The 25,554-nt window shown below is 40.5% G+C and overlaps 1 protein-coding gene across 2 annotated transcripts in view; it reads left to right on the top strand.

The window, feature by feature from the left end:
- The window catches only part of AR (androgen receptor), a 164,983-nt gene that overhangs the window by 127,795 nt on the left and 11,634 nt on the right, over positions 1-25,554 (top strand). Inside the window, exons 3-4 of one of the 2 annotated variants that reach the window (XM_003917817.5) lie at positions 4,948-5,064; positions 24,211-24,498. In XM_003917817.5, the coding sequence (XP_003917866.2) occupies positions 4,948-5,064; positions 24,211-24,498 (405 nt within the window). Of the gene's footprint in view, positions 1-4,947; positions 5,065-8,510; positions 15,020-24,210; positions 24,499-25,554 lie in introns of those variants that run through there. The other variant, XM_021933125.2, reaches the window with a different exon arrangement.

The raw sequence follows: 25,554 nt of genomic DNA, 5'->3' as shown, positions 1-25,554 counted from the left end.
AATGACTTATAGTGAGCCCTTCATTATACACTGTGGATACAACTTTGCTGTTGGAAATTAACAGTGTCAAACAACTGGGTATAATGTTTGTAGTATCTGAGGAGGGAGAGCTGCCTAGGAAGTTGTATTCCCTGTGTTAATTTTTCAGTCTCTTAGGTTATAGAAGACCTTCTAGAACCACCTTACAGCAGGCCTAGATCTCATTTACACACTTCTTCTGTCACCTGAATACAGAGAAGGGATCCACAAGGTCATATACTTCCTAGACAAAGAGCAAAGATTTCTACCACACTCAGAAGACTTTGTCTTCAGACTGTAATCACCCACACCATATTTCCTTTGGATCCAGTTTCCAGATTTTTGTGCTGGCACTAACACCAACTTGCTGTGGCAATTTCAATATTTTGTGCCCATTTTCTTAACTGAAGAGTCAGGCATCACACTGGGCATTTTAAGATTCTTTATAGCCCAATGATTCTGTGTTTCTAATTAGGCCCAATGGGTTAGAGCTAAAAGGAAACAGTGAGTTTCCTGGAAGGAAAGGACACATAACACAGTCCAGAGATAAAACGGGCTGCATTCAAGAAAAGATTGGGCAATACTTTGCAGGGATGCTACAGAGACAATTCAAGCCTTGTATGGAGGAATGGATGTGATACAACCAAAAAGTCTTTAAAAATTCTTTCCAACTAATCTGGGATTCATAACCTTATGGACTGTGATTTGCAGCAAACCAAGAATGTGATGCCAGGCAGAACAATATCTCTGATCAACATCAATGCAAGGTTCCTCAACAAAAGACTAGTATTGTTTCTGGAATGCAAGGATGGTTCAACATATGCAAATCAATAATATTAACAGAATGAAGGACAAAAACTATATGATCATCTCAATAGATGCAGAAAAATAATTTGACAAAATTCAACATCATTTTATGATAAAATCTTTCAAGAAATTGGGTATTAGAAGGAATGTTTCTCAACACAATAAAGGCCATATCAGACAAGCCCACAGCTAACATTATATTCAATGACCAGGAATGAGATAAGGATGCTCACTCTCATCACTTCTATTTAACGTAGTACTGGAAGTCCTAGCCAATTTCATATTAATGAGTCTCATTTTCTTCATCATAGAATGAAGTATGTAATAATCCCTATTATACTTACTTTGCACAGATTATTATTATTATTTTATTATTATTTTGAGGCAGGGTCTCACTCTGTCACCCAGGCTGGAGTGCAGTACCACAATCACAGCTTACTTAAACCACAACCTCCCAGGCACAAAGGATCCAGCCCCTCAGCCTCCTGAGTAGCTGGGACTTCAGGCACACACCACCATGCCTAACTAATTTTCTTTTTTTCATTTTTTTATAGAGACGGAGTCTCACTATGTTACCCAGGCTGGTCTCAAACTCCTGTGCTCAAGCAATCTTTCCACCTTGGTCTCCCAAAGTGCTGGAATTACAGGAGTGAGCCACTGCACCTGGCCTTGCAGATTATTATTAAACTTTGTAAACTAATCAAATGAGAGTGATTATTGTCACTGTTAAGAACTCTAATAGCCTCATTCATATATTTGGAGAAATTGAATAAATAGGAAAGAAATAATAGCAGACCAATGATTTTACCTTGGCTCTATCATCATTTGGGGAAGTGATAATTCAGATAGGAGAAGTGACTTGTAAGCAGTCTTGAGAGATTGCCTGTTCCATCCCCTATATTTGTCCTTAAACCAAATTGTACAGATAAGTAAGGTCTTATTTTTAGGACTTACAGAAAAAAAGATTCCTTTCATATCCATCTTTGGAATCCTCAGCCCCTTCTGTCACTATTAAATGTCATTTTAAACGTTAAATTCATCATTCTGCTTTGAAGGAACACATGTGTCATGTGTACCTATTTGTATGTTTTGGTGTGTTTTATGCTTTATATGATCACCCACATATGCACAGATAATTAGTGTGCAGGTGTTGTATTCCCTGTGTTAATTATTCAGTCACACACTCTCACACACCTATGCACTCACACATACATGAATACACACATGTTCATTAGAATGTTTATGCTTATGTTGCATGTGACTGGCAACATCAGTGCCTTTCTAAGGCTATATTAACCACCTTGAGTTTTGGGAGAGCTTTAGAAAACAAAGACAAGAGACTAAATGATTCTAGATGTAAGAGACAATGTTGCAATAAGTTACTATCCTAAAAAGACAGAATACAAGGACAAGAGATTATTATTTTGGATACTTTCTTGCTTACCAGTAATACTTAAGTCCTTTACATTAAAAAAAAAAAAAAAACTCTAAATATATTACAGAAGACATCCAGATGTCCTTCAAGATTCTTAGAGTTGGAAAAGATTTTAATGACTTTCCAGTCCAATCTATTTCATGTAATCAATGGGATCAGAGAGGCAAAAGGACTTGTCCAAGGTCATATAGTGAGTTAGTGATAAGGCTGAACAAGGATTCAGATGTTGGGGCTTCCAGCCCACTGATCTGTCTCTCATCTGGGACTTGTATATTTTTGTTCATTAGAGATTTTCCTCTGTAACCTCAATACCCAATGCAGGGCCTTGCACATAATAGATTACCAGTAAATGTTAAATTAATATGTCATGGCTTTGGTTTTACTGGGCTTTGCACTTACTCCTGAGTAAATTGTAAATAATATCTATGTTTTAGGTCTCCTTGTTTTAGACCAAGATGTACCCAGAGAAAAGGTATGAACTATGCTAAGGAAATTATCTGAGTCCCAAATTGAAAAAAAAAAAAAAAAAATCATGCTTTTCCACTATGACCTCTCTCATTCACAGAGTGATTCTCTTTCAAAAGGGCAATGTAGAACCATTCTGGGAGCCATATTCCATTGGCTGTGCAATCATTTATTGGCAAACTGGGGTCCAGGAAAGTATTTTCCTGGGGAAGATGAGATTTCTCAAAGAAGTCATGCACTTTCTAACCTAAGCTTATTTCAGTAATCAGTGTAGCAAACTGGTCTTGAGAATTGCAGCAGTACCAATACTGTGGGAGTGTACCAGTTCTAGAACAGCTACAGCATTGGAATTGAACGCACTAGAACTGGATACACGACCTGTTTTTGAGGAGCTAACACCCAAAGGCTGAACAGCACTCGTAGCACTGTCCTTTCTGTGCACATATCGTAGTCCTCAGTTTGCAGCAGAAAAAAAAGCTGTTAGCAAATTATGTGCTCTGTTTATGCAAATAAAATCCTGTGATATTCTAGAAAGAGCACCGGCCTAGAGGCCTTAGTTTTCTCATATGTTAAAAAACCCTAACACAGGCCTGGTTCATAGTAGGCACCCAATAAATACTAGTTTTTTTTCCTTTGGGGGCCTCTGATTCAGTGTGCTTCTTCAGGTAATTCACTTCCCTGGAACTCCTCCTTGGAATGAGAGTTGTTCTGTTGTGATTTTTAACAGTTCCTTCAAGCCAAGCATTTTGGAATCCTTTCATAAAGGGAGAAAGGAAGGAAAGGAGAAAGGAAAATTAAAGGAAAAAAAAGGAAATAAAAAGTTAAAAAGGAGGAAAGGAAAAAGAATCCTTTACTACAATAAATCTAATCTCATGCTCTTGCAAGTAGCACTTTAAGTAAAAGAAGTTCTTTGCTGACCTGGTTACTGCTGAACCTACTACATAAAATAGCCTACTGTAACACATGCATTTCTGTGCCTAATCTTCACCTTTTAGACTTAGTAAATGTAGAGGAATGCTGATGTATAGTTAAATTTATGTTTTTAGTTGCTTTTTTTTTCTACTCTCAAATGTCAATCACTCTTTAGTTTCTCTTTCTTTTTCCGACCACAAGTATTCTTCCTCTGCCTAAAGAAGCTTCCCTAAAATCCCAGTCTATCCAGTAAATCAAAGCACAGCAACAAATTTGAGGAAACAATACCAGAGACAAAAAGGAGTGAGGGGATGCAGAAGCTCAAGCTGGAGCAGGGTTGTAAGCATGAGAAGTTCTGCGTGCTTCAGAGCAGCGAAGGATGTATTTTTGCTTATTCCTGCTGGTGACTCTTTGTCTATGCATCCATCTGCTGCAATTGCATGTTTAGTCAGTCAATCCACGTTTGTTGAGAGACTGCTGTGTGCCAGGATTGTGCTAGCATAAAGGAGCGAAGTATTGAGCAAAATATGTTTGAGCAGCTGTAATTCTGAGGATCTCTAGGTCTGAGCATGTATATGTGTGTGCACTTCTGTGTATCTGTGACAACTCCAGGTGTGCATGACAGTGATCTTTGTTACTCTGTTGGCTTCATCAAACTTCCTTTTAGTTGCTGTGATTCACTACATAGAGTGGGCTTTATCTCTGATTTTTATAACCTGCATGACTAGGGGTATGATCACCAGAAATCTAAAAACAGTTAGAAATCCCATGGAGTTATCTTTTATAGAAGTTTTCCTGTACTAATATTATGAAAAATAAGCATCTTGTTAACTTGAGTGTAATTCTATGCATGATTACAGGTGTCAATAGGAAGAAACATTGACTGAGTTCAGATCTCTTCTATGCCATGCTAAAGGGGTGACAAGTTCCACAATGGATCATTTTCTCATGGGCATTTCTGGCTTTTGGTAAAAGTAGGGCATCTTATTTTAAAAACCAGTTAGTAGTCCTAATAATGGAGATATCATCAGGATCTGAATTGTTCATCCCTAAAAAAAAAAAAACAAAAAAACAAAAACAAAAACAAAAACAAAAAAAAACACCAATGGAAATCAAATAATATAGTGCCAAATTAAACTGCTTTAATATTTAGGTTCTGTAGGATCAAATTGTTTGGTGCCATACTCTGTCCACTTTTCTGTCATGTGACAGGATATAATTTTATATCTTTTCTGTTCTAGAAATACCCAAAGAAAGAGACTCTGGAAACTCATTAACAGGTCTGTCCACTCTTGTATTTGTTATCCCAGGGAAACAGAAGTACCTGTGTGCCAGCAGAAATGATTGCACTATTGATAAATTCCGAAGGAAAAATTGTCCATCTTGCCGTCTTCGGAAATGTTATGAAGCAGGGATGACTCTGGGAGGTAAGATACTTTTCTTTCTCTTCTTCCTCCTCCTTCCTGTCTCCCCTTTTCCTCCCTCATTTTCTAGTCTCTCTTTAAACCAGATTTTCTTCTTTGATGCTTCCAAGGGGACCAGCCATGCTCCAGACACAGGCTGACCCTTTCATAGCCAACGTGGCCATCAGCCAGCTGGTGCCTTTTTTTTTAATCCTTAACTATACCAATCCCCATTCTGGGGCTCAGCATTAGAGCAGGAGGTGTGAAGCAGGGATAAGGAGCCAACAGAGGGTGAGTGAGGATGCATGTGACTGGGCAGGGTCCCCAGGGGACTTAATGGTACTGACCTGATGTTGTTCAATGGTAGCTAGGATGAGAGAACTAAGAAATCCAGAACAGGTGCAGGATGACCCAGGCATAGGTACAGGATGACCCAGGCACAGTCTGACCCTGAACACCTGGGAATATCCCTCAGCTAACTGCTGCCTATGTTGTAGGGCCAGCCACCTGGAATGAGAAGCTGCTTCTCTTTGGAGCCTGTGACTAGGCTGACAAACAGTGCCAATTTCCTATCCTATCGCTCCCAAAGATGAACAGGTGTTTTAATCATTTCCTTTTCTTTGCAAAGCTATTGATCATTTCCAAAAGCATTTTTTTTTTCAGTAGGACAGTAACATTACAGAAGGAAGATACAGCTCTTTCAAGGGTGTTCCTCTATCGTAAGGCTCTCTGTCCCATGAACCTGTCTGCCATGAGTGTTGTCACCATTCCAGAAAGGCTTGACATCAGTTGATTGACATTTATATTTTCCCTCTCAAAACTCCCCCATCTCTCCATGTTTACATCTGCCCAATGCCAGGGTCATCACTGCTGCCTGCTGCTTCCAAAAATATGTGTCTTTCCTTAGAAAAACAAGATCATTAATCTACTTCAATTTGGAAATGGAATTTGAAGAAAGGCAAGCCTATTTCTGAGTGCCTGCAACTGTAGCCTCATACCCGATTATTCATTATTAGCCTGGAAAACCCAAGTGCCTAGAATCCAACCCTTTCCCCTATCCTCTTAAGGCTAATTTAGACCAGTTGTCTATCTCTGGCTTTCTGTGAGTTGTTCAATACCTTGTCTGCCTATGTGCACATCTATAGACAACAACTAGTGCTCTTATCCTGGAACAGGGCCATGTGTGAATCTATATGTAGATAACTATATCCTTCCCATCCTCACAGGGCAGTGGTATTATTTAAACAGAACAAAGTACCTCAAATGAATTGACCCAGGCTGGATGAGAGACAATTTCAAAAGAATCATCTCAAGTAGCATCCAGTACTCCCAAACATCACAGGTAGATGTTCTGTGAGTGGCTTTCCAGGCATCCCTATCAAATGAGAATCAGATATCTGAGAAAACTCAACCTTGTTTTGGTTTGCTTGGTGTACCCCAAAGAAATCCAACAATTGAGGTCTACAGTGGAGAAGAAGTAGGACTGGGGTCAGGGAGTGCAGAGGCAAAGGCAGGAAGGGTGACAAAGTGATTGACAAGAGAAAATGTTCTCCATATGAATGTTGCAGCCCCATGTTGAGGGTTCTTATACACTCAGCTTTCAATTATTTAGCCTTCTGCGAATTATGTATAGTATAAGAGATAGAGACTCTCAGGTAGGGAACCTCTTGGCTGGCCATCTGGCGATATGAATTGCAAGTTCACTTTGATGCAGGTAAAGTTTAATGGTAACAAAAGTCCTCATAACATTTGGATACAAATCTTAACATTAATTCCATGTCTCAGCCAACATTCTCCATTATAAATCAGGCTGCGATATGATTACAGTGAGCCGCTTTTGAAAAGGAGCCTGTGTATAACAGATAATTTCACTACACTATATAGTACTCAGATGCAGGTTTGTAAATTAATTTATTGGTGAGAATGGTTCAGTACATTTTCAAATTGATTAGTAGAGTACTCAAATTTGAGTGGGCTTGGTGAACACAATGAAGACAAGCTGAGAAGTGTTGTGACTGGCCTTCATTTCAGTTGCAGGTCCATGATATTTTGAGCATCTTCCATGTACAAGGCACCATGCTAGTCATTAGAGCTTGAGGCTGGCAAACTTCAGGAAATGTTCACAAGATACCAGCATTCTTGATGTTGTGTAAATGGCCTTGCCTTTAGAGTCAGGCAGATCTAGTTTAAAGGCTCAGCTCCTTTATTTAATGTGTGCCCCTCTGAGCCTCAAGATCTTCGTCTGTGATTTGGAAATACCATCCTCATAGAATTATAATGAAGATCAGATGACATGATGAATGTGAACATCCTTGATAAATAGCAAAATGCTAGACAAATGTGGGGGCTTAATATGTCATTGAGGTCACTAGTAATTTAGCTGGAAAGGCTGTAACACAGCACTTCCCGATGGCTTTTACCCTAAGTAACTTGGTATGCCATATAATATGTAACAGATCCAACAGGCAGAGCATCGCCAGAAAACACTCTTGATTACCTCAAACCAAAAAGTTCCACCAGGATCCTGTTCAGAAGCTAATTTTAGTAATTAAGGGAATCATATGCTATGTTCAAGTACCATGCCAGTAAAAACCCAATTGTGTACCTTCTTAAATCACTGCTTGAAGAGCAAATCTTTCCACTTTGGTGAATGAACTTATCTCCACATTCCCTGCCCTACTGACACAACTCCCTCCCATGTTTATTGTTAACTTACACATTCAATGCACAGCACACCTTTACTCAAACAACGGAAAAGAAAGTGTCAGTACAAAGTGGCCCTTGTCTATTCCTTAAGGAGTAGACTTCCATTTTCATGAGATTTGGATTTAGCATAGACATATTGATTACCTTGAAGAAGAATTCATATAATTTTATCTTCTGATTCTCATCACTCAAATCAAAATTATATAATATATCCCAAAATGACAACTAGAAATGTGGCCTTGGGCAAGTCCCTTCTCTTCTCTGATGCTTGGTTTTCCCATCATAGAATTGGAATTGTGGGCTTCACCAAGGACCTTTCTGGTGCTAACATCTTGTGATTCTGTGTAAAAAGCCACGCAGAAAGGATTGTTTTTCAGCCCTTTCTTAGATTGTCTGTTCCCTGCTCCCAGAAGTATAGATAGTGAGACTTGAGTGCTTTGATACATCGTAATTGTATCTACCTCCATTCATACCTACTTAAGATATCTGTCTAAAAGTAGACTAGACAGATTATTGAGAGAGTGGAGGGCAGAAGGGCTGTCTCTGTATCTTAAAGAAGCTGGCACTTTTCAGCTGATGGCTGCTTGGTCTTGAGGCCTCAAGATCTCTAATCTGGCTTTCTCTATAGTGTTTCATTCACTGTTTGGTGATGGAATCTCTTCAGCTCAGAGATACTTAATAGATATAGCTTTTTATTTCCTGCTTCCAGGCCTACCTACCTGTTCCTTGCTTTTTTTTTTTTTTTTTTTTTTTTTTTTTTCTAGTAGCTGCTGTTGTTTCTGAAAGAATCTTGAAGGTGGTTGGAGTCTCAGAATGGCTTCCTTAAAGACTACCTTCAGGCTCTCAGCTGCTCATCCACAACAAAGATAAGCCTTTATTTGTAGATGATTCATTCCTGGCTGCATTTGAAAACCACATATTGCTAATTGCTTGAAGAATTTAAATCCCTTGACTACTTTTCATTTCAGAAAACCCTTACAAAAAAAGTCCAAATGAGGACCTTCCCTCCAGTGAATTAGCTGTGGCTTTCTCACAGTCCATAGTTAGGATTAATGTAAAGCCATCTCTCATTTTTCTGGACACTTCCCAAGGATACACTCCTTGTTTCCAAAATGGAATGAGAAAGAAAGAAGTGCCCTTCCTGCCATCTTCTCCCCTGACCCTTTTCTCCTTCCCACTTTCCCTCCTATTCCTCCCCAAACATGATTTATTTCTGTGTTTTGCAACTCTTGAGTTCTCATCATTTAGTAAATGGTGTTGGCCCCTATTGATTTCTTCCTGTCCTGGACCATGGAGAGTAGTAGGCCTTTCAGAAATTTCAGGTAGCAGCCAAACTCTGGAAGAAGAGAAGGAACACGGAGTCCTAGACCATGTGAGAACCTGAGGTGTGCAGCATTTCCTTCACAGATTCGTCTAGCATATTTGAGAAGTATCTTTCCCACTAGGAGACTGAACTCTGCATCTGAGAAAAAAAAAAAACTTAACATATCTACAGGTTTTGACAACCTCTATGAATTACCTAGTTGAGAGGATGGCTCAAGGAGCCTATGGCCATGGTCTGATGTCATTATGGACACTATGAACATCCTTGAGGTTTCCATTGTTGAAGACAGCCCTGATGCCAGCTGTCTCATCATTCCCCATGTTCAAGAGCATCCCAGCATTGCTACCTCAGGATCCCATGTCCTGAATGCAACAGAGTGATTTCGCTGCTGAATTACTATTCATGGCACGGCTCTTCACAGCATTTATTCATCCATGTCCATCCATCCTTCCAGCCAGCCAAGAAGCTCATGCTTTCATCTTTTCATCCTGAGTACCAACTATGTGCCAGACACTCTGCTAGGCATTTTGGGGAAGCAGAACTGAATAAGATATCATTCCTTTCCTGAAAAATTTAAGCAAGAGGAGAAAGGTAGTGATGAGGAATATACCTTAGCCATAAAGGAAAAATAAGAAATCACTTGGAAGAAGTTGAGTGAGATGGAAGGAAAAGGACATCCAAAGCAAAGGGTACAGTTTGAATAAAGGCACAGAGACATGAACAAAATGCATTGAGGGTTTGAGGAACAGCAATTGGTTTAACATGGCCAGAGCTGGGGAAATGGTAAAGGCAAGCTGAAAGCACATTGAAAGCAAACTTCGTTACTATACTAGGTAGTTTAGACTTCAAAGAGTTGGAAATCTATGACCATGGGACAGGTATGATGACATATTATTTTGTTTATTTTCATGTTTCTTTAAAGAAAACTGGCAGCAGCACAAATGTTTTGTTGATGAGGGATTAAATTTTAGAAAGTGAGACAATTTTAGAAAGGCCAGCTAGAGAGAAATTTTTAGCATCAAATTTTGCTAAACACCTAGAATTTGTTCCTGGGGCTAGTTACCTCCATTTGGGTTGTTACCTGCAAGTACTGACCACGTATATGAAGAAATACTGGTTTAGACCAAGGCAATTGGCTGTATAAGAGGCCTACCCTCATACCAAAAGCCAGTTTCCTTGGTCTAGGCCAGTGTTTACCAGTATGTGTTCTGAGAAAACTAGTTCCATGACATGTTCCATGAAAAATACGATTTCTATTGTCAAATAAGTGAGGGAAACTTGCATATTATGGTCCTGCTCAGGAAGATTTACAGTCCTTATTAGCATATCGAAGGTCCTGGTGAATACTGCAATAAAGTAACCTGAGGAGCTTTGTAACTCAGGATTCCCAAAGTTGATTCAACCACAGAACCTCATTTATTCACATAACACCTGTTATCCTACAAAACCACTGTTCTCTAGAATACACTTTCGAAAACTTGGGTATAGATAAAAACTCTATCCTATAGGCAGAGAATACCTCTAGCTCAGGTCATCATTTTGCAGATGTGTGTGTCATTAAGAATCAATCCATAATGCATTAATGATCAAAAGCAGACCATCCTTACCACATGGTGCATAAGATTATGCTATTAGCTACTAAAGCCACTGAAGTTAATCATGTTGGGTCTGTAATATTGTTGTCATGTACAAAGGATAGGCTGCAAAAGTGTCCTAGGCCAAAGCATGGCTATTGCCCAAGTTATCTAATGTCTGCAGGTACATACTCCTGACCTAAGGATTGTGCTAAAGAAGTTATTTCTAAGAAATATAGTGACTTCCAGCATCATGCAGAATGATCATTTAATATTTTGAATATCTAGACATTTTGCTGTAGAATTTAATAGTCCCTTTATACACTGTCTGACCAACATTTTGACATTTACTCAGAATCCCATCACAGTGCTACCACATAACCTCATTACTAAAGTAGGAGGCCTAGAAATCACAGATTTGTAGAAACCATCCAATGATTGAATCCCCTCTACCTCCTGTTCAGCAGGCAGCAGAGTGTCATAAATAATTAACAATGTGGAACTCAGTTACTGGGATTTCTTTCATTCTCCTTTGGCTCTCTAGACTAGATTCTAAAGACCCTCAGGCTGGTAATGCAAGTGGTAAGTCTCATTTCTGAGAAATGCTGCTTCCTACACACAGTTCTCTGATACCTGAGTGCTTTGACTGATCTGCATAACTGAGGCATGCACCAAGGAGCAGAATTACTCTATAAATTTTGGCATCAATATGTGCAACGTGTGACTCAGCACTTTGAAACTCTGGGGATTTTTTTGTTCGGTTGGTTTTTGTTTTAAGAGGTCCTGTGGTATAGTGGAAATAGTATGATAGACTCAGATACAGAGAGGCCTTGTTTCTAGTCTTGGTTCTGTCACTTACTATCTTGATGACCTTGGGCAAATGACTAGAACTCTCTGAGCCTCAGTTTCTCCAACCACACTGTAGGAATAATAAAATCTTGTTTACGGCATTTTTGTAAATACGTAGAGAAACTGGTACACAGTAGGCACACAGTAAATGTCACCATACCCTTCAGTCCTTCTTTTGTGGATGAAAAATGGTCTTTGTTTGTGCTCCCAGTAACCACTGGGGTCTGTTCTCTCTCTCTGCTGGACAGTGTGGCTTCTGGTTCTTGTTTCTTTGTTCTTTGGTCTCTAAATTACCCTTGAAACAACCCTTGAAATTTCCACTCGATGACCTAAATTGTCATCCCTAAGTTGGTTACATGCATATTTGGTGACACTTTGGAGGGGAAAAGCTTTATGTCTCTCTAACTGTAGTTCTTAAGGGAATTTGCATATGGAAAAACAAGAGACTCCATCTCTTAATTCCTCCAAACCAAATTATCTGGGATAGTACATATATGTTGTACTCTGTCTCTTAGCATTTGCTCTTAGAGAAATATGGTTAGAGAGAAGTAATTTTTTCTAATCATAAAAATTAATGATACCGCATATCTGATACTTGAATGAGTACCTCCTTGTAAAATTTCTACTTAAATCCTTGAGTTTTTAAAGTGTAATAGCAATAGAAAGATTTTATTATTGTTTACTTTTGCTATGAGTGCTCCAAAATCCCTCAGTAGCTCTTGAGAGAGCAAGATGATGTCATAGGCAATATTTTCCAAAGGTAGTAGGCAGAAAACTAAGTACACAGCACACAATAGGCCATATATACAAAGGCAAGTATTTTACAAATATAGTAATTCAAGAAAAAAGTTTCATTTTCACTGGTAACCTGTTTGTTTAAAAACATTTTATTATTTATTAATTAAAAAGAGTGTCACTTGTTACAGATTGTGGGATGTGTTCCTTAAGATCACAAAAATGTAAAATATTTTCTTTTTATATTGAACACATACATAGACAACTTACCTGAGCAAGCTGCTTTTTAGAGACATTTGCACATCTTTTGGGATCACGTTGTTAAGAAGTAGAGCTAAGGGAAAAAGACACAGCCACCCAGAAACCGGTAGAGCTTTCAGTTCATCTGTTATTAATATTTCCATGACAACAGATATCTAGGAAGTAAACAGAAAATAGCATCGCTATCCTGCGTCACCTTTTTTGGAATCAGGTTCCATTCTTCTCAGTCCAGTTCATCCTTCTGATACTTTTAAGATCTCAACCAAGGCATAGAAATATCATATTTTCCCTTGCTTAATACCCCATGGAACCAATGCCCCTGTGGCTGAAGTAAAAATTAATTGTTGAGGGACATTTCAGCCCTCTAGCAGTCAACAATTAAAAACATGTAAGCACCGAGCACCTGCAGAAAACTTGCACTGGCATTTGGATCTAAGAAGAAAATCTGCATCTTAAACAACATGAAAAGTCGCCAGCCCAAGCTTGTGCAGTGAAGTGTCATGCTGGCCACAATGAAACCGAAAGAGACTGATGACTCTCCTCAGGGTGGAAAATGAGGCATGGAAGCTTTGATTAGTGAGCTGTTAGGCACACAGACATTAATTTCAAAGCATTCTCATCTCCAGTCTGAGTAATAATTCTTGTAGTATTATGCAATTGTTTGGCTGCTGCAAGAAATTCAGCAGACTCCAACAAGTAGTCTTTCTTGGTCTCTGAGTGACTGTAACTTAAATTCTACCTCCCTTCTCTTCTCCTACATCTTCCCACTCCCCACCCGACCTCACCCCACACACACACACAATTCTTGTACACTGTGTTCAGAGAGATGCACACACACATATATATGTATATATATAGTATATTTGTCAATAAAGCAGAAAAGAAGAAAGAACTCCAATTAACAATTTTCCATTTCCCCATCTCACCTCTGTCTTACAAGTAGATAGGAAAAGAGAAAACCCCAGTAAAAAATGGCAACCACCCGCCTCCCCAACTTTACATGCTGCTTCCTACGTTAGAGGACTTGGCTTAGGCATCTGATTGTGGAGCCTGCTAGATACAAGCCCATATTTAGACTGCTACATTCAACAATGTCTCTCTTTCATATTAGAAAAATTCCGGGTTGGCAATTACAAGCATCTCAAAATGACCAGACCCTGAAGAAAGGCTGACTTGCCTCGTTCAAAATGAGGGCTCTGCTCTAGTGGATAGTCCGGAGAAACCTGGAGTCTGAGGCTTAGGAGCTTAGGTTTTTGCTCCTCAACACAGACTTTGACGTTGGGGTTGGGGGCTACTCTCTTGGTTGCTGACTCCTTCCAACGGGACCAATAGTGCTTTCCTACCTCACAGGGATGTTGTGAGGACGGGCTATAGAAGTAATAGTGGTTACCATTCATGTAGTTATGAGTATCATGATTATTGTTTCCTGTAATGCGGCTTGGCATTGGCAAAGTGCTTTTTGATTGTTCTTGATCATATATGATGGTGGCCAGGCACTGACTCAGGCAGATGCAGTGAAGCTCTGGCTCAGTCGCTTGCTTTTCGTGGTATGTTGCTGGGAAGAAACTTTGCTGATGGGACTCAAGGTGTCACCTTGGACAAGAAACAACTGTGTCTGTCTGAGGTTCCTGTGGCCATCTTTTTTTGTTTATTAGGCAATTCGTATTTCCTCCTTAGGTTCTAGTCTTCCAGATCCCTGCCAAGGACCTAGATCTTAGCCTCAGGCCCCACCACTGAGCTGAAGGTAGTAGCTGATCCACAGAAGTTCAGTAAACAAGGACCAGATTTCTGCTTCTCCCGGAGAAGAAGCCAGCCAACCCCTCTCTTCAAACACACTGGGATACTAGAGTCAGACTTTCCCTCTTACATCTAGCCTTACTGTAGCCACACTCCCTGATTGCTCTTTCACATCACATGCTTCTCTTCGTCAGTTGTGAGGCCCTCTCATTCGTCTCCCAAGCCAGACTCAAACATTATATTGATGTCAAAGAAGAATCACTTAGAGTTTGGAATATCTTGTTCTCTCTCTGCTCCATAGCTTCCATATTGAAACCAGTTTCTTTCTCGTGAAGAAGTGGAGTCTGTGAAGCCAGAGACAGGCACATACGAGAGTCAGAAGCACTCTCCCTGATTTGCCTGGGGCCTGTCTTTCCCACCTTCTTCTCCAGTTTGTCTAAACTCTCTCTCTCTCTCTCTCTCTCTCTCTCTCCCACACACACACACACACACACACACTTTTTTCTCTTTCCCCTGACTCAGCAACATTCTGGAGAAAAGCCAAGGAAGGACTTCAGGAGGGGAGTTTCCCCTTTCTCAGGGCAGAATTTTAATCTCCAGACCAACAAGAAATTCCCTAATGTGGATTGAAAGGCTAATGAGGTTTATTTTTAACTGCTTTCTATTTGTTTGAATGTTGCATATTTCTGCTAGTGAAATTTTCCCTTAATAAAGCCATTAATACACCAATCGTATTTTCTTATTTACAACAGACTGAGAGAATTAATGCTGTTAACATTGGACCTTTTTTCTTTTTTTCTGTTTTCTTTTTTTTTTTTTTTCCTTTTTTTCTCTCTCGTTTGCTTTCCAGGTCATGCTGACCTGTTCAGCTTGGACTGTTTCACATTTGTTTTTAATGTCAGTTTAAATGTAATTGTAAAAGCATGTATGCTCTAAATTCATGTAGTTACTTTTTTCAGTGGAAAAGCCTGGTATTCGAAAGCATTTCCAGGCTCCGCAATTTCATATGAGCAAGTTTTTGGTAAAATCTTTTGTCCTTCACTCAGGATGGTATCTGGACAGTGAGCCCCTTTCTTCTGGCTCAGTAGTCAGAGAGAGGAGACTTGGAGACAGTTTCTGCCGGATCCTGTGCTTTGGCAAGGATGTGCAGCATTGCATATCATTCTATCATTAATTACGTTTACTCCTCCATGAACTAAAAACCATTAGACTAAATAGTCCAACATAAACCTTGAAAGATAAAATTTGATATTCTTTCGCCTGGCCATTTCTCTGACCCAGAATTGGGGCTGGGAGGGGAATGGAGACTTGGGGGAGAGAATCAAGGAGGCTTCTTGCCTGGGGGAATTTGGCATGCACTTATTATTCCCATTTGGTTGTACTCCCTACTAATCCCTCACTCCATACCTGCCAAGGATTGGCTTTACTCCCTGCTTCTCATCCTTGTCCTAGTTCTTCCTCAACCATCTCCATTTCCCACCACTGATCCTTCTCTCCAGTAAGATGCTATTCAGCCTGATGAAATATAAAGAGTAGCACCACCCTGGAAGTCAGGATACCTTAGTTTTAGCTCCTGCTCTACCATTATCTAACTGTGTGAACTTGGGTATGACTTAACCTTTGCCCTTCAATCTGAACAGTCTTTAAGAATTGGTTTATAGGAGAAAGGAAGGGATAGACAAGATCCAAGGCCTTTGAACCCTTTTTTGGAAATGAATCCTTTTCTTCAAACAAAATTTGACTCAGAGTCCCAAATATAGGTACAGAATAAAATGCTGCTGTTCTTGTTTGAATGGAGGTGGGGTGCTTGGAGCCACATGCTCAGGCCCACTTTGCCACCTCTCAGGAACCCTCGAAAAAACTTATAGGACTCTTGGGGCTCTACCATTGTACTAAACTGATGTCTGGGGAGTCTTCTAACTCCAATTTTCTCTTCTGTTACATTTCAGTCCTTGTGAAAACTCTATATGTTTCATCAGTTCACTTTTTCAGAAAGTTCACCTGCTTGGGGTAAAGGGCATGCAGTGGAGAATGTGGGGCTCAGTAACTAGCAATAGTAAAAAACATCATTGGCTGGCTTACATAATTTACTCTGTTCTAAGCATCTTACACACATACTCATCTGAAAAATCACAACAACCTTGTGAGGTAGATCCTGTTATTATCTTAGGATTCTGAAACCTGCCAGCTTGACTCTCAACCTTTGACTTGAGACCAGTCGCCCAAGATGGAAAGTTATACTTTTCACAGTTTACCACCGTAAGCAGTTTTTCAGAGTGACTTCTAGCTAGAGATTCATTCTTAGAAAAAGTCAGAACCTGCCCATTAGCATGCACTATCACGGGGCACAGAGTACCTTCACTGGGTTCATCCCATTTCCTCCTAAAAATAGTCAAGTCATATCATCACCATTATATAGATGAGAAAGCTGAGATGTAGGAGAAATCAAGAGATCTGTTCAAGGTTACACATCCCATAAGACTCTGAATACCACCATCAAGAATAATAAGCCTTTTATGTGAAAAGCATTTTAGAACTTCAGTGTCATTATTGCATTCTGCCTCCTGGAGTTCAGTGCACTTTTTCACCATGCTTTAATCTTGGAGTCTTGGTGGTACAGAATCTGCCTTCTACTCTCAGGCAACACCACAGTGTCTTTATCCCTCATAACAAACATATGATTTAAGTAATGATATTATCCCCATTTTACAAATTAGTTAACTGAGATACCGAGAGGCTAAGTCTTGCCCAAAGTCACAAAGCTAGTCAGCGATAGAGCCGGAGTTACAAATGAGGCAGCCTGACTCCAGAATATTTGCTCTTAACTACTACTCTTTATACATATGTAAGGAACCTAAAAGCCAAAGAGGGAAAGACGTCCCTGAGGTCCCACATTGAGTTCCCCTGACTCATCCAGTATTCTTCTGACCTTCTAATCCTAAAGTTATACAGTAAGATCCCTTGACTCTAATCCTCGTAGATGGAAAGATGGCTGGCATGATTTAAGCTAGAGGCCACAAACTGGCTTTCCCGGAGCCAGAAATCACCTGCAGAATTCTGTTTGCCCAGCACAGTGTTTGTTTAGAAAATTGACATAGACTGCCCTTAGGCAGGGCATCAATCACTGTCACTGTCCGCAGCCCTCCCTATTTATGTTTGCCAAGCTTTTTTTTTTTTTTTTTCTCATTTATGTGTCTGCCTGACTTGTGAAGGTATTTGAGTTTATGACTTTTAGATTTAAGCATTGGAATATATAAGCACTGCACATACACACATACTCACGTGCATTCACAAAAGTATAGCCTAGTCTAGCTTCACAAAGAATTTGTAGCCCTACACCAAACACACCTTTATGTTTACTTAACATTTAGAATTAGATTTAAGATCTGAATTTAGTTTCACAGGCATTCAAGTGTGGAAGAATCTCGGTTATTATTTTTTGTTTCATACTGTTTCACTCTTGCTTTCCCTGCTGTGTCTGGACCCCTGTCAATGCTGCTTTCTGCCATTCTCCATGCCTGAGTTAGGGCCCCTGCAAGCCACTCATTCATTAATCTTTAGGAATAGATGGAGAGTGGAAACCAGTTTGGAGGGTTCACCATGTGCCAGGCATCCTCTCATTTAGTTATCATAAGTGTCCTAAGAGACAGGTGGCAGCACATTCGTTTTATAAATGAGGAAACTAAATCTTAGAGAAGCTCAACAAAGACCTCAAAGTCATTAAGGTACTAATTAACGGAGCTGGGATTTGAATGCAAGATTGTCGGACTCCAGAGCCTATTCTTTTGCCCTACACCACAGTTCCTTACAAGGAAGATGTATTCGTTTTCTATTACTGCATAACACATTGCCACAAATTTAGCAGCTTCAAACATTTATCAGCTCAGTTTTGTAAGTCAGAGGTCTGGCACAGCATGGCTAGATTCTCAGTTCAGGGTCTCTGAAGGATGAAGGTGTTTACCAGGATGCATTCTAATCTGAAGCTCAGGGTTCTCTTCCAAACTCATGTAATTATTGCAGGATTCAGTTATTTGTGGTTGTAGAACTAAGGTTCCCACTTCCTTTCTGGCTACCATCCAAGGGCCATTCTTAGTTCCTGGAGGCTGCCCTCTTTCCTTTTCATGTGGACCCCAACACCTTCAAAGCCAGCAACAGAGACTCTTCCTTGTGTTGAATGTTTTTCACTCTACGGATGTCTTTCCAGGAGAATCCCAGTCCTGTGAGGGCTCACCTGATGAGGTCAGGTACATCAAGAATAACCACCCTTCAAATTCAACTGAATTAGCACCTTAATTACATCTGCCTAGTTTTTTCAACAGCACCTAGGTTAGTGCTTGACTGAATGACTGGAAGGAAGGATGTGTATGCTCAGGCCTCAGAATCTTGGGGGCCATCTTAGAAGTCAGCCTACCACAGACGTTGATTGCTTTCATGTGTCAAATTTCATAGTGAGATAGGGAGAACAGAAATATCCTTGACCTTAGGTAGAGCGATTCAAACTTTCTAAGACTTTGGAAACTTCACATCACTTTCACCTTTCCCTTGATCATGGTTGAGAAGGCCTATGTCTTGGAGTGGCAAGGAGTGAGACTGGAACAGTACCTAAAGGTTAAGGAGACTAAAGAAGTTACAGATTGGTCACATCTGCTCCTCCCTTGGAATGAGCCATGGAACCTGATTTGAATTTTTTTTTCCTCTGGTGCAATAGAGATAGCTCCCACAGGGATCTAATGCCCCAAGGCTGAAAAGTTAGTTCCCCATAGGATCCAGGCATGATATCAGACCAGGTGTTACAATCTCCTAAAGAGGGGGTATGGACAGGAAAGCCCCTTGCCAATGACCCTTTCTTGTCACTGCTCTGACTCAAGACTAATAGGGCAGAGATAGTGAGCAACTCACATACTACTAAAACTATCCACTTATACTGCCCCCTTTCTCCTTGCTTTATCACTCCATTTAAGTAAGCCAGTGAGTCTCTGCCTTGACACAGTGGCAAGCTGACCTGTATCTTATATGGAAGAATTAGATTTGACTCTGGGGCTCAGGTGCAGAGGGCAGGAGGGGCATAGGGGTGGCCCTCATGGAAGAAAACAAGTCCTTGGATACTGAGTAACAGCTGAGACTAGCAAGCCTCATTGTCCAGGATTCCAAGTCGTCTAGCAACATCCTGGCCTCTGCTGCAGAGAGAACAGAGGATCCCCCGGCAGAATGAATGGAGTCTGATTTCAATTACGTTCAGTATAGTCACTCTCTTTAGGCAGAGAAGCCAGAACACCTGGTGCAGCTAGGGCTACTGTGGTCACAGGGACAAGCACACTACCTGGGTCCTGGAGGCAAGTGGGAATGCAGCTTCTCTTCCTTAAGCAGATGCCATATAGGCCTGGAGAGGAGAATGTGAGAATACCAGCCAAGTTCTCACTGGCACTATACGGAGAAAGGGGAATTATTTCATCTTGATGGATTCTCCCCACAGTCTCTGCACATATTGATCTTACTTGTAATGAGTTTGTTCAGATTCACGAGTCATCATCCCAGGGAGATCTGAGTCATTGGTGGGAAAGTCGAGGTGACAGATTATATCTCGCTGATCTCACGGTCACCAATTGCTCTGTGTGTCCCTCCACCTTTTGAAAAAGCCCATGGAATCATTTGTGTATAATTAATTTGGATTTATTTCTTATTTATCAATAGCTTTAGTGGGGTATTGTAAATGGGAAAGCTACCCCAGAGAACAGTGTACATTCACAGTATTATTCAATAGAACTTTCTGAGATGATGAAAATCTTCTATATCTTATGTTGTCCAGTATAATACAGCCGCTAACTACATGTAGCTTTTGAACACTGAAAATGTGGCTAGTGAGACTGAGGGATTCTATTTTTAATTTTTTAATGTTGTAATTAATTTAATTTTTAAAAAGTTTTGCTTTCTATTTTATAGCTTAATAATTAAACTAAACTTACATAGCCCACATGTGGCTAGTTGGCCACTATACTGGACAGTACAAGTCTAGAAAGATCTCAGAGAGACACATGCTGAGATACAGCAGGAATAGGTTAGTCAGAAAGAGAGCCAGTGTAACATAGGGAATTCTGGATTGGGAATTAGAGCCCTGGCTCTAATCTCAGCTCTGCCACTAGGTGACCTTGCCCTCTCTGGCTTCAGCCTCCCCATCTTTAACTTGAAAGGTTAAACTAACTAACGTCAAAAGTCCCAAAATCGTGGCTATGGACTGAATTCAATTTGGGATACATAAGTTTCAGGAATTTTTTTAAAAATCTATTAATGCCTTCTAGGTGTGTGTATGCACGCTTACAGGCATGTACCCATGCACAAGCATGGGACGGCAGTAAGGCATTCATTCCAGTTCACCAGTGTACTAACCATTCACACATACACACACACACACACACAGACACACACACACACATGCATGCATACACACCCTACTGTATTGCCTATGTAGACCCTGAAGGTCTTTGAATCTGTCACCATTGGATAAGATAATTTCTAACGACCCTTCCCGTTTTGTCATGCTGAAAATCTTTAAGCCACTATAGTGTCCCCAATCTATTTCAATTTGGGCAGATGACTGGAGTATTCTCATAGCTTCCTGTCTCTTCCCCTCTGAATTTGATACTAGTTATGAAGTTTGGCGTCAAGGATGAAGAAGGGAGGCAGGGAGGATATAACCCCAGCCCCACTCCTTAACTCCGCTTTTGGATTAGAAGTAGCGTTCAGGGCTTCAGATTCCTTGGGGAGGAAGTAGAGAGAATATGGGCTTTGTAATCAGAAGATGGGGTTCAGATGATTGGGTTCTCACTTTTTCGATAGCTGTGTTACCTCAGTTTATTCATTTGTAAAATAGGGATAAGAAAGATCTTTAACCTCCTAAGATCATGTGGAATTAAGTGATGTAACGTGATGAAGCGAGGCATGCAGAAGGCCCTGAAAAAATAGTAGTTACCCTTAAGGGAACTAAATGGTCTGGCAACTTGTGAGCTCAAAGCTAGAAAGGCCCGGTGATGGGGAAGATGGGGTCTTTCTGCAGGAACTACAGCAGGGGAGCAGAACCTGTAGGCCACCAGTCTGTGGAGCTGTGTCCAAGAACTCATGTTTGCAACAAGTTCACCAAATGACAAGATATTGTGGGGTCCAGGCCTCCAACTCAAGAAGATGGTCTTGGCCCAGATCATACCTTGCAGCCTGTGCCTTTGGTGGGATGTAAGTGTTGGCAGTGGCTATGCATATCTCCTTATTACTGGCTGTGCCCAAGCCCTGCAGAAATGATTGTTGGACAAGGTCATCTTGCACTCAGGGTTGGTTTTCCAGGCTTCCTTGTTATTTTCCCCTGAGTTCTTCTGTGTTCCTCTTGCAACACTAACCCCACCATTTCCCTCTTCCCTATCTTAGTGGTTGGTCCAAACATGTAATCCATTCTTGCAGTGATTTATTGAGTGATACTGTAACTGGAGTTTGCATTGAAGGACTTATTTTTCTAATTAGAACTAAAAGTCAGTTCCAGGCTGGGTGTGGTGGCTCACGCCTGTAATCCCAGCACTTTGGGAGGCCGAGATGGAAGGATTGCTTAAGGCCAGGAGTTTGAGTCCAGCCTGGGCAACATAGTGAGATCCCATCTCTACAAAAAAACATGTTAGCCAGGAGTGGTAGTGTACACCTCTGGTCCCAGCTACTTGGGAGACTGAGGAGGGAGAATTGCTTGAGGCCAGGAAGTTGAGGCTACAGTGAGCTTTTATCATGCCACTGCTCTCCAGCTTGGGTGACAGAGGGAGATCCTCCCTCAAAAAATAAATAAAAACTACAAAAAAAAAAATGTCAGTTCCAGGTTGTATCTTTTTTCACAGGGGCCAGACACAGATGAGGAGTAGGTTTTGTTGTATTTATCCATTTAAATTGAGTAATCAGCTTCTCTCTTTGGTTTATACCTTTCTTATTTATTATTATCATTTTAAAAGGATTAGAGATAAAGTGCTTTATGGTCTTTCTCAGTGCAACTGCTTATGCTAGACCTCAGAATTATGACCTCTTCAATTATTTATATTTCCATCTTTATAAATACTGGAAAAAATAGTACAAAGTAAACATCGGGATGCCTAAGGACCTCTAAATTGTGTGTGAGCACATGGGGAAGATGGTTCTTAAGGTTTGAGTTTTGGATTATTGTGGTTGTCTTAAATAATGTTATTTCTATCATTCCTTCCAATGGCTGTCTCCTAGCATGGTTCCCATTTTACAGACTGATGGTAGAGGCAGAAAGAGTCTCTCACTTCTTTGATAGTATTGAGGATTTCAGCCTTTCACCGCTCCTCTCCCCTTTGCTAAAAAAGAAAAAAATCAATATGTATGTTATAGTGTATGTTCAACTATGAGCAACTATGTGTATTCAATGAGAAATGGAATACCATAAAATTACCACAGTTGAACCAAAATGATAGGATAGAATTCGATAGTCTGAGGATGGAAGGGAACTTCAAGGCCACTTTAAAAAACCCCATTCCCATATAATGCTTGAATTCTTAACCACTGTGCATCTAGTATTTGATCATTTCCAGTGATATGTGTGCCTGGTAACTTTTCCATCTCCCAGCGCTTTAATTATCAAAATGTATGTATGTGTGTGTGTGTGTGTGTGTGTGTGTGTGTGTGCATGTATGTGTGTGTGTTTAGAGACAGAGAGAGACAGAAAGAGAAAGAGAGATTAAAATCCAAGTCACTGTTCTTTCTGGGACCCAAAAAACAAGTCTAGTCATTCTCCATTTCTAGTCTCTTTCCCTAGCAATTGGCTAGACATGCTAGATATAGACACATGTACATCACTCCTTTGATTTACAGCATTCAGTATTTGTCTATCACTTATAAGATAAAACCCATACTTACTTTTTATTTTTATTTTTTTAGAGACAGTGTTTTACTATGTCACCCAGGCTAGAGCATCAGTGGCACAATCATAGCTCACTGCAGCCTGGAACTGCTGGGCTCAAGCAATCCTTCCACCTCTGCCTCCTGAGTAGCAGAGACTACAGATGTGCACCACCAGACCTGGCTAATTTAGTTTTTTACTAATTTTGTGGAGATGGTGTAGTGTCTTGCTATGTTGCTCAGGCTGATCTTGAGGTCCTGGCCTCAAGCACTCCTCCCATCTCAGCCTTCCAAAATGCTGGAATTACAGGTATGAACCACCTTACTCAGCCAGATTTCTTAATATGATATACATGCTCCTTTAAAATCAAGCACCATCTTTGCTTTCAACCCCATTATTAACCACTTTCCCATATACGCAACATATGCTTCAGTCATACTAGTCTCTGGTTGTTCCCCAAACACTCCTCAGTGCTTTTGTTTATGCCCTTTCTGCCCACCTTTGCCTGGTGAAATCCTCATCAATCTTCAAATTCTAGGTCAAATACTATCTTTCATATAAAGCATTTTCTAAACCCACCTATGTAAAAAGATTAGTGGTTTCCTATTTTGTTGATGCCTCCATTGCAGCATTTTCCAGTCTGACTTTTTCTAGAACTGACTGTGGCAAGGCTACCAGCCTGGGCCAGGGCCTGTGTCTTTTCTGTCACCCAGAAGCAAAGGTCTAACACTGGATATCTGCTGAATGAATGAATGAAAATGAATCATTAATATAGTAGTAAATGAGTTAATTAAAGGTTCCAGGTATGAATACTGAAGCCTGCATTGAGGCAGAGCTGAATCCAAGACTATGTTAGGTTGGTCTGGCACAAGAATCAGAGTTTTCCTCTGCAAGCTATGAAAAATTTGGGTTTAGCACGGATTTGGGATGACGAATTATACATTCAACCAGTGTTGAATGAGCACTTGTCCTTAAGGAGTTTAGAGTCTGTGACCAGGGAGAATGATGATTTTCTTAGCTCGGGCAGTTTTTCTAACAAGGTAGTTGCATTGTGTGTTTTTGAACACTGATGATAAATTCAAGTTTCTCTTCCTGCCCCATAGCCCGGAAGCTGAAGAAACTTGGTAATCTGAAACTACAGGAGGAAGGAGAGGCTTCCAGCACCACCAGCCCCACTGAGGAGACAGCCCAGAAGCTGACAGTGTCACACATTGAAGGCTATGAATGTCAGCCCATCTTTCTGAATGTCCTGGAAGCCATTGAGCCAGGTGTGGTGTGTGCTGGACATGACAACAACCAGCCCGACTCCTTCGCAGCCTTGCTCTCTAGCCTCAATGAACTGGGAGAGAGACAGCTTGTACATGTGGTCAAGTGGGCCAAGGCCTTGCCTGGTAAGGAAAAGGGAAGTGGGAGCATGAGATAAGGGGGATCATATTTAGTGAACGCTCCTATGGGCCAGCCACCACGTCTGGTGCTTTTCTGCCCATTAACTCAGGTAGTCTTCATCGTAACCCTATGGGAGAGGGATTGTTATAAATCTCACTTTAAACATACAGGGATTGAGACTCAGAAAGCAAAGAGAAAGATAGTATTATAAGGTGTCCTATGTGGCCCACATTGATGCACAGCAGTCATGCTTTCACATTTAACTCACAGAAATGGTCAGCAAAATTCCCCTTAATCACAAAATCACATAGACATACCCATATATGCCTTAGGATGCTCTTCTATATTTGCACACACAGGCTCACCCCAAAGATAATCTCCAGCCTGACTGATATTCTGTCTTCAGTGTCACCTTTAGGAACTATATCATGGGAACTCTCATAATATGATATGGTAGAAAGAACATGAGGTTGGGAATCAGCACACTTCAGATCTACTTTTAGTTCTGCTAGTAACTTATTGTGTGATCCCTTCCCCTTCTGGGTCTCAATTTCTCTATCTGTATAATGTATAAGGCATGGTTTGTACCAAATTGATGGTTTTCAAATTTTGCTTCAAGAAATGCTTTGTGCACTTTAAACTACCTAAGGAATCATAATAGGAGGAAAGATTAGGTGATAGTGAAAGAATTATCAACTGTTGGTCTAACAGAAGTTGGATAACAGAAGTTCCCCAGTGGTGGGGAACTCACTTCTTTCTTATGTCATCTGTTGCTTAAACAAGTCTGGTTATTAAAATATTACAGCTTAAGGAATTCTTAGAGATCCTCTATCCAATGATTCACAAACTTTCATTTAACAGCCAAGTGCTTTATTTCTCAAAAGAATTGTACACAGATATGAGTGGAGCTAGTTTATTTAAAGCCAGAGTCTGTGGCTTGGGCCTCACCAGTTCAGCCTCTTTCTCTCTATCCCAGGGAAGCCCCCAGATCACTCTTGCAAAATCTTAGGGCTCCGAGGAACACAGTTTGAAAACCAGTGAAGTATATGCTCTTTAAAGGT

The sequence above is a fragment of the Papio anubis genome, chromosome X (genome assembly GCF_008728515.1).
Source record: "Papio anubis isolate 15944 chromosome X, Panubis1.0, whole genome shotgun sequence".
Taxonomy (NCBI): domain Eukaryota; kingdom Metazoa; phylum Chordata; class Mammalia; order Primates; family Cercopithecidae; genus Papio; species Papio anubis.
The sequence above is the reverse complement of the archived record's forward strand: the minus strand, read 5'-3'. Positions and strand labels throughout refer to the sequence as shown.